Source organism: Epinephelus fuscoguttatus, linkage group LG23 (assembly GCF_011397635.1).
Source record: "Epinephelus fuscoguttatus linkage group LG23, E.fuscoguttatus.final_Chr_v1".
Lineage (NCBI taxonomy): Eukaryota > Metazoa > Chordata > Actinopteri > Perciformes > Serranidae > Epinephelus > Epinephelus fuscoguttatus.
The window spans coordinates 5,674,914-5,685,164 of record NC_064774.1 but is presented as its reverse complement, the minus strand read 5'-3'; the positions used below and the strand labels follow the sequence as shown (position 1 = coordinate 5,685,164).

The 10,251-nt window shown below is 41.7% G+C and overlaps 1 protein-coding gene across 1 annotated transcript in view; it reads right to left on the bottom strand.

The window, feature by feature from the left end:
- Positions 1–994: 994 nt before the first annotated feature.
- The window catches only part of lratb.1 (lecithin retinol acyltransferase b, tandem duplicate 1), a 32,996-nt gene continuing 23,739 nt past the window's right edge, over positions 995–10,251 (bottom strand). Inside the window, exons 19-20 of the mRNA XM_049567689.1 lie at positions 5,667–5,757; positions 995–4,261 (exon numbers count right to left, since the gene is read on the bottom strand). Coding sequence (XP_049423646.1) covers positions 4,187–4,261; positions 5,667–5,757 — 166 coding nt within the window. The 3' untranslated portion in view covers positions 995–4,186. The remainder of the gene's footprint in view (positions 4,262–5,666; positions 5,758–10,251) is intronic.

Here is a 10,251-nt window from a genome sequence, read left to right as displayed (position 1 = left end):
AAAACAATGTCTGAATAATGCACTTACAGTTTGATTCAGTCACAAAAAAAGAAATGGCAATTTAAAAAGTGTCAGTGGTTTAAATCCCAGGTTGGAACATCAAAAGGTGTAATAACAATAAGCTGCCCATGAACAAGGCACTTCAATTGTTAGTTGTCCCAGTAGAAGACGACCTAATCTTCCCTGTGTTGTTTTTCTGTGTATCCTAAGTATGTTACATGATATATATCAATAAAAACATCATAACTGCTGTCCAGACTGCTAGTGCACGAGAGGAAGTGGCATGGATGTTAATTATATGCACAAAAAACAGTGTTCTGTTCTCTCACAATCTGCATCACTGATAGATTTTATAGCTTATTTTGCAGTCGAAGCATTTATGACTGGTGTGAGCGAATCCCCAAATAAACTGTCTCAACCAGAGACTAAGAACAAAAACTGGTTTTCTTCCAGTATAAAGAAGGTAGGGCTTGTTGTTGTCTCTGTTGATTGATTTAAGTGTTAAAGTAAAAAGACCTTCTGGCAATCCACAAGGCTCAGTACTTGAGACCTCTGCTTTTGTCACCCTACTAGTGACATTTTGTTCCAGGGTAAAATATCTTCTGGGAGAATTACACTGAAATTTGGAACAGACGTTCATGTCTTTAAGAAAACAAAAGAAAACAAGCTCCTCCGTGGATTAATATTGCAGAGTTTGACCAGAGTCAGCTGAGCTGAGTTTTTACAGTTTTATTGGTTGTTTTATAACTGTTAATAGGACCTAACACTCTCTGGTGTTCCACTAGTATCAATTCTTGCGTTTTCACAGCAACTTGCAACACTTTGGTCCACACTGAAAGATCTCAAAAACTACTGGATAGATTAATATAAAATTTGGGATGGACATTCAAGGTCTTGGGTGTCTTAAAATAACAAAGGAAAACAAGTTATACCCCTGTTTGATATTGCAGAGTTTAATCAGAATCAGCCAAAGAACCTAGAGCCTTTTTGCTTGTGTGTGTGTGTGTGTGTTGTTTTTTTTTTTTTTTTTTTTAAATCTACTAAAATGAAAATGGTGTTCCACTTGGCTCAATGCTTGGACCTTTGCTATTTTGCCCAACTAGCCAACATTTTGGATGGATTACCACATAAATTGAGACAGTCATTCGAGGTCGTAAGTGTGTTTAAATAAAGGAAAAAAGCTCCTACCCTGGTATTGATAGTAAAACCCAGGTCTTAACTCAAATGCCTCAACAACTACTGGAAGGATTACCATGAAATTTGGGACGGATATTCAAGGTCTTGAGTATCTTAAAACAAAAAGAAATACAAATTCTACTCCTGTTTGATATTCCAGAGTTTGAACTGGGTTAGCCAAAGAGCTTGAATTGCTTTGACTTTGACTGTTTCTGCAGTTTACTTTTATTCTACTAAAATGAAAATGGTGTTCCACAAGGCTCAATGCTTGGATCTTTGCTTTATCGCTCACATTTTGATCCGGACTGAAATAACAACTACTGAGTGGATCACCATAAAATTTGGGACAGACAATCAGGATCTTGAGCGTCTGTCTCTTCACCTGTTTCTTTTAGTTCGTAGCAGAACCATAACTATTTCATTTAAAAAAGTGTGGAGCCTTTATATTACATATTTGGACCTTTGTCCCAGATGAAGTCAGGACAGACTCAACAACAATCCCTGCTGATTTAAAAAAAAAAAAACAACAACTTGTGTTTAGACCCAAATATTTCCTGTCTGATATTTGTCTCAGACAAAAGAAAGCATCTAAAATTACTAAAATGTGCTCAAAAATGAGCAACAAATGCTCGCAGATCTTTTCCTGCACACACACATCAAATAGGCCTGACATGTTTTTCTGTGGGTTGCATGAAGAATTAGGTGGAAAACATTGTTTCCCAATGATGAAGTGTTTCTCCAACTAATTAACTCACAAATCTTGCAGATATTTCTTGGGAATCGCAGGGTCGGAGCTTTGGGAAGCGGCAATATGCTGGACAGATGTGAATCTGAAAGCTCTGCTCTCAAACTTCATCGTCATCATTAAGATGTGAGCGCATTTCCACACGACACTGCAGCTCGTGTCTTTTTTCAATTTGGTTTTATGGAAACAAGAAATGAGCTGGAATTTACAGCCTCGATTTTAACACCTCGCTCTGCAAATGCGACCACTTCAGTGTCTTTAAATCCCACAGACATGCTGATGTTTTTTTTATTCGTCCCATGTGATTGTTTTTATTGGTCTGATTTACACTCATGAAACTCTGCTTTCAATTCACATCTGGACAGACTTGTTTTGTTGTCATTTATGATGCTTTTATTGTGTGTAGAAGTTTTTGTACGTCTGTTTAGAAGACCATTGTTTTGTTTATTGTTCCAGGCAGACCGTCTAATGTGGTTCTCTTATGTGTTTGGGCTCAACCATGTGAGCAAATGTTTTTTTGGATTCAGCAGGTCACAAATCCAACAGCAAGAGTTCAGATTAAATACTGAATTCATCCCAGAAAGGTCAAAGTCAAGGGTAACAGCAACAGTAGCTCAACAGTTTTCCTGGAACTCAAAAATGGACGCCAGGAAAGAGTTGGACATCCAAAGAGAGTCAGGTTTCATCTTTACTGATGAGAGCAAACTGCAGCAGCATGAAGAGGAAGATTTGGGAAAGGGGGATATGATTCAGAGGAGGTGGGTGAGATGAGTTTTCAGCCATGACGGAAGCTGCGGAGTGACTCCGACTGCAGCTTCAGTCTGTTTGCAATTATGGATAAACAGACTGGAAGCCAGAGAGCCGGTTTTGGTGGAAGGAGACGCACATTCCTGCGGGGCGGCGAACATCGGAGCCGGGTCGTGTCGAGGTGAATCAGCCGGGGGAAACCAGGCATCCCACCCACTCGGCCTGAGTCTCTGATGTCTGACTGGAGCGTCTCACAGATCATGGCAGATACTTTGTTTACCCTCCGAGGGAAACCCAAACCACCACCGCTCCTCCTTTAGAAGGAAGTCAGAGGTCAGGAGCAGCTCGCCTGAAGCTGGTGAGGAGCTCAGGTCCAGATTGTGAAGTCTACGTGGACGTTTACCCCCAAAAATGTTCCCTTTACCCAAAAACTGGTCCAAGCTACAGAGACAGTTAAAGGAACAGTTCAGCCTAAGCATAAGTTGCATATCGTCCTCACCTCACTGGGCTCTCTGTGATGCCAGGAAAAGCTTTCTATCAAACGCTGTTAACAGACTTTGAAGGAGTCTGAACAAAGGCAGCAAATAAGGTTTTTAAAAAGGAAGTTCTTGTAAACACATGCAGACAATGAGTTCCTTCGCAGCAGGATGATCCTTAAAATGCTTCCTTTAGCACCCACTTTAGTGAAAACAGTAGTGTTTGGATTTCAAAGAGCTCACAACTGGATTCAAGACACTTATAACGCTGCACAGGAATCTTCAAAACACTTCTTTGGATGTTTCATAACCTTCATTACTTCCTTTCGTTTGGACTCCATCATAGTCTGTTTCAGCCTCTACAGGGTGTGACGATGCTAGATGCCACCATGTGGTAACTAGCCACGATGCTAAAGTTAATGTTAGTCACCTCAGTTTACGTAGAGTGTGAAGGCCCCTTAGTTAGTTGAACCCTAACAAATCTCCCTCTCTGGGTTCTCCTCTCTCCTCTTCTTTTTGTTGCTCATAGTTCATTGTGTTGGTCATTTGGTTTATTATAAGTTGGATCTTATTTTTCTGTCAATCATTTCCATCATTTATATCAACATGATTGTAATGTGTCAGATCTGGGAACAGTTTTAAATCTGAACATGTGAGATTTGAGATGAGAAGCTGTGGAGTATCTGATCATCCTGAGGCTGTGTGAACTTTAGTGCAGTAGACATGTTGTGGTGGTGTCTCCTGGTGAAGCTGATTAAAACACTGTTTGATGGAGTTTTATTGGACTGAAGCCTCTCGTTTGGTTCACAGAGTGAATCTGTTCTCAATCTCATGAGGCTCATCTGTGCCCGTGGACTGCAGGAATAAAACTCAGTGCACGAAACATAAATCTGTGACTGTGATCTTGTGTTCGTCAGGTTTGTACATGATGCATCAGTGATCCGTCTGTGTTTCTGCTGAGGTTAAACGTGTTGAGAACATCTCACCGGGAGTTTCCTTTACTGTCATGTGTTGTTGTTGTTGTTTGTATTGTCTCTGTGTCTCAGTCCACCAGTGACTTGAGGTCCGGCAGTCCTTTGAGTTTCAGGTCCAGCAGCATCTGACCGTAAGCTTTACCCTGAGAACAGACAGGAAACGACACTGAGTCAAGACTGTGTTCGTTCTCACATGAACTTGTGTGTGTCTGCCTAAATGTGTCTGGATTTACACATTGTGTGTGTGTGCGTGTGTGCATGTGTGTGTGTGTGTGTGTGTGTGTGTTGGAATTTTATGGGTCAGTGCAAAAGTGTGAAGTGTGTGTGTTGGCACATTGTGAGTGTGTGTGTTTCTTTGATGTGCTTTGGATTCCAGGGAGGTGGTAAAAAACTTTACAGGAGCATCTGAACAAAAGATGGAGAGGAGGAGGAGGAGGAGAGTTACAGAGAGGAAGGTAAAGGCGTTAAAGAGGACAAGGGACTGTCACCGCCATGAAGAGGAGAGAGGAGGCTGTTGGGAGCTTTTTGCAGTGATGGAAGAATCAGATATTTTACTTTAAGTTAAAGTCAGTAACAGTGAAGAGGAGGTCGCCGGTTCAAGTCTCCGTACAGACCACGTATGGTGCGTGGACTAGCAGCTGGAGAGAAGTGTTAATTTTGATGGCTATTTAAGGTTTAGTCTGAGTCTGGAGACGAAAATGTTTATTAGTTTTAGTCAACGAAAATTTAAAATATTTTATTCTGTGAAAATTCAAAATGTTTTATTCGTTGAAAATTTGAAACGTTTATTCAACGAGAATTTAAAACGTTTTAGTCAAATAGAATTTAAAACGTTTTATTCAATGAGAATTTAAAACGTTTTAGTCGAAGAGAATTTAAAACGTTCTAGGTGACAAAAATTCTAAATGTTTTAATCCACTAAAATTTAAAACGTTTTAGTCGCCAAATACTGAAAACATTTTAGTCGACGAAAATTCAAAAATGTTTTAATCAAAGAAACTTAAAAATGTTTTAGTCGATTCAGTGAGGTTAACTCATGGATCATGAATCAGACTCAAGGTGACAGGTTGTATAAGATAATGTGTGTGTCATGTCTCCAGCAGTGTGTGACAGGTTGTATAAGATAATGTGTGTGTCATGTCTCCAGCAGTGTGTGACAGGTTTAAGGGCTGATTTACGAGCACACACTTTCTGATCATCATTTGAAAAGCTCAACATCTCTCTATTTATGCTCTCAACAAATAACTAATGTGAGCCACTGTCTCATCTGGCTGACTTGGTGTGGGCCGGCAGGTTTTTAACTTTGCAGAGGCGAGCATTGACAGTAGTCGCCTGACAAAACTCGTCTTGTCGAGGTTTCACTCCCACACATCAGAGGAAATGTGCAATTGTGAAACTTCCCCACATCGAGCTGCAGATTCAGCTGCAAGATCAGTGAGTGGACACGAAGGGAGGAGACGAGGTGATGAAAGAGGAGACATCAGAAACAGGAAGTGAAGAAAGGGTAGAAACTGTGTACTCTGTGTACTGTGTGTGTGTGTATGTTACCTGGGGGTCACTGCGTAGAGACGCCACCCCTCCCCCTCCCAGTGAACTCTGCAGGACGAAGTTGAGGCCGTGGATCCCCGGCAGAGTGTACCTGCAGAAAGAACACCAAAAACACAAACGTGTAACCACGGCAACGCAAACCTTCACGCCTTTTAAAAACTACACACAGTCGAGTAACTGTGGTGACACACACACACACACACACACACACACACACACACACAGAGGCCTGCCAGCACAGCCTGGCACCATGTGTTGGTATGGCGGTTTACTGCACACGTTAATGTGTGTGTGTGTGTGTGTGTGTGTTAGCAGTTGCAGAGGGGGGAGGGGTCAAACGTGATCATATGCAAAAACCTGAGTGTGTGCGTCTGCAAGCAGTTAAGTGTGTGTGTGTGTGTGTGTGTGTGTGTGTGTGTGTGTGTGTGTGTGCGCGGGGCCTCCTGCAGCTTTAACGAGTGGTCGGGGGTGCACTAATGAAGCGCCTGTTGCGGCAGGGAGGCGTCTCGGGGTGTGATAGGAGACGCAGGTCAGCAAGCTTTACGACCTCCACCTCGTCATTACGCTAATCGCTAACACGCCGCCGCGCTGAGTCACCGCTCAGACACGTCCGCCAGCTGCACACGTGTTCAGCCGTCTCCCTCCATCATACCTGCAGATTGAGAGCTAATGCAGCGTGACACTACTCGTCTTGTTTGTGCAGCTTAAAAGTGTAACTTCTGCTCAACAGCGCCCTTGTGGCCACACAGGGTAATTACAGAACATCTGCATTTCTCTCTATTGTTGTTCCTTTTTCTTTTTTCATCTTGTTTTTACTTTGTGATTAAACATTGAAATAATCAACTAAGACAAGATGAAACATGGTGTAACAGTGGCACAGGTAGAGAAAACTCCTGAAGTCTGTGAACTTAACTACAAAAATATCCATCTGAAGTTAGCTAACATTAGCCACGCTAAGCTAATGATCCACCATTTTGGTCCAGACTGAAATGTCTCAACAACTGCTGGAGAATTGTCATGAAATTTTGTACACACATGCACGAGGCCCAGAGAATGCTTCCAACTGACCACTGAGACACTTTAGTCTCCACAGTGAAAGTTGTGGATGGCACCAACAGAAGCGTTCTATGTGTCTGAAAGGTTACTGCTGGTTCCAAAGGTGCTGGACTGAAAGGGTTTGGTGGGGTGGTCTGAGACATATTTGACCACATCTTTGTTAATGTAAATACTGATGCAACTTGATTTCTCTTTGACTTAGTGAAATCTTATGGAGTGGGACTAAACACTCACATTGTCTTTAGATGTGAGAACGTGTCTTTTCTAAGTCCTCTGATGTGTGTAAGACACAGATCATAAGAACAAATCAGTGAACTACAAACATTCCAAACTACTGCCGATAGAAAACAACTTGGTTCAGACACTTTCTAGAAGTAAAGAGGGGAAGGTAGGTGCCTGCATCGATCTAGAAAGATGTATGAGCTTTTAGTTTATATGCAACAGAAATATCCTTGATTTGAAGTGTGTTTAATGTAACTCAAAGATACTTCAGATAAGGAAATCAGGCTCAGTGGTGGTGTCTTTCTGTAAAGCTAAACATGTTCTCTTATTACAGTCCTTATTCTAAGACATAAATCAGTAGGAACTGGTACATTCGGCTGTACTGGATTCATAAATTTAACAGAGATTTATTTTGTGCAGCCTTTGACGGCTCAGCAGTGGTTCTCATTCTGCCAGCTGCCTCGGAGTATCCGTGATGTTGCAGAAAGCTCGTCCTCGTCTGCTGTTTGGTAAACTACAACCCTCCCTGTCTTCTGTTATGTCTGGGCTGCTGTGTCGTTACCTTGGAGCAGCACTGTGACAGTCAGTAATGTTTCTGGGGTTGTGTCTTGGTTTCAGTGGACGTTGTGTTCCTGGTTTGTCTCAGTCAGTTGTGGTTTTCTTCCTGACTGCAGTATGATGCCGTCGAACCGCAGTGACTTCAGCACTCTGTTAAGTCTTTGTCAGTGTGGTATCTGTGGGGTTTCAAAGCGGAGCCAGGAACATGGTTAAGATGTTTAAACAGGATTTTAGACTTCCTCTGGTTATACTGGCGGACACAATACAAAGTAGAATTACCGCCCTGTGGTTGTATGACTCCGCCCACCAGTCCAGTGTCTCTGACAGTCTCCATCCATGTCATGAATTCTTCAGTTGTGGACAAAAATGTGTTTTGTGAGGTCACACTGACCTTTGAGCACAAATTCTACTCAGTTTATTCTTTGGTCTAAGTGGACGTTTGTGTCAAATTTGAATAAATTACCTTAAGACCTTCTTGAGATGTTGCTTTCACAAGAGTGAGACAGACAAGATCACACTGACCTTTGACCACAAAATCTAATCAGTTTATTATTCAAAGTGGACGTTTGTGTCAAATTTAATGAAATTCCTGTCAGGTGTTCTTGAGATATTGTGCTCACGAGAATGAGACAGATGCAGGGTCACAGTGACCTTGACCTTTTACCATGAAATCCAATTAGTTCCTTGTTAAGTTCAAGTGGATGTTTTGCCAAATTTGAAGAAATTCCCTGAAGGTGCTCTTAAGATACTGTGTTTACAAGAAGGAGATGGATGCAAGCTCACACCAACCATGACCTTTGACCGCTGACCACCAAATGTAATCATTCCATCCTCGAGTCCAAGTGAACATTTGTGCCAAATGTCTGTCTGTCTGTCTGTCTGTCTGCTCACACAGGGAGCAGACAGACAGACAGACAGACAGTTACTGCTCCCAAAACAACAACCGCCTCCCATGATGATGACATCACGGTCTGTGACTCTGTCCTCCACATTACAAGAAACCTGCAGAGATTGTCTCTGTCCCAGCAAGAATGTCAAGAAAAGAAGAGATAGGACAGTCACCGTGCCGCTTTCCCCCTTATGCTGGCAATGTCACTCAGCCGGCGGCATGGCGAAAATAAAAACAACTGCAGAAAATCAAGGACAGTCAACCCATCAAATCTGAAATGTATCTCATGTCAAACACAGTCTGTCTCTAAACTTATGCCAGATAACGCTTCACAATTAGCACTTCTAAATATCAGGTCTCTGGCTGGCAAATCCTTCTTAATCAATGATTTTATTAACAAGCACAAACTTGATTTTATGTTTCTAACTGAAACTTGGCTAGGTCAGGAAAATAGTGCAGCGGTTTTAATTGAGACAGCCCCTCCAAATTTTAGTTTCTTCAGTGAAGCAAGAATACATAAGAGGTGAGGCGGAGTTGCCACTCTGTTCAAGGACGCTTCCAGTGTAAGCAAATGTTTTATGGTCAATTTGACTCCTTTGAATATGTTGCCACTCAGTTAAAATCCCCCTGTCGAGCAAGTTTAGTGACCATCTACAGACCCCCCAAATATGATGCAAGGTTTTTTGATGAGTTTGCCAAATTGCTGTCTATTGCGTGCATGGATTTTGACTGTGTTGTTTTAGTGGGAGATTTTAACATTCATGTTGATAATCTTACAGATGGGTGTGCTAAGGAACTGTTAAATATTCTGGATAACTTTGGGCTTTCTCAGCATGTCACAGAACCAACACATAACAGAGGACACATTATTCACCCTGCGTTTTACACCATCACCAACCCTGCCCTCAGCTCTAGTTGATGACCTTGTAAGCAGTTTTAGTTCCAGTGTTATGACTGTTATTGATTCTGTCGCCCCAGTTAAGACCAAAGTTATGTCAGGCAGGAAAAAGGCACCCTGGAGAAACGCCACACTGGTTAAAGAATACAAAAGAGTATGTAGACAAGCTGAACGCAGGTGGCGAAAAAACAAACTCCAGGTATATTACGACATTTATAAAGAGTCTTCACAACTATAACCAGGAACTGAAGAATGCAAGGCAATCATATTTTTCAGAGATTATCAATAGAAACAGTAATAATGCCCGCACACTTTTTTCTGTAGTGGACAGACTGACCAACCATGAACTACTGTCTAACAAGTCATGTAATGACTTTGCAGCCTTCTTCACAAACAAAATATTACAGATAAGACAGGCAGTGTGCAGCTCCAGCTCAGGAATGGTAACACTTGTGCCTTCCTGTCCTCCGGTTAATCTAGGACATTTTAGCCTCCTAGATTACACAACTCTAACAGAAACGGTTTCAAAATTAAAGCCCACAACATGCTGCCTTGATATTCTGCCTTCACACTTTTTTAAAACCATTTTTAACTGCATAGCTCCAGATGTACTGCAGATAATAAATACTTCTCTTAAAGCAGGCCAGTTTCCCCAGGCCTTGAAAACTGCAGTAATAAAACCTCTCCTAAAAAAAATCAAATCTGGACGCCACAACAATTAGTAACTATAGGCCAATATCAAATCTGCCATTTTTGGGGAAAATCATCGAAAGGGTTGTCTTTCAGCAAATCCATACTTTTATGATGCAAAACAATCTTTTCAACACATTTCAGTCTGGATTTCGGCCACATCACAGCACTGAGACTGTACTTATCAAAGTCTTAAATGATATTCATCAGAATAATGATGTATGCAAATCCTCTGTCCTGGTATTACTAGATCTCAGTGCTGCATTTGATAC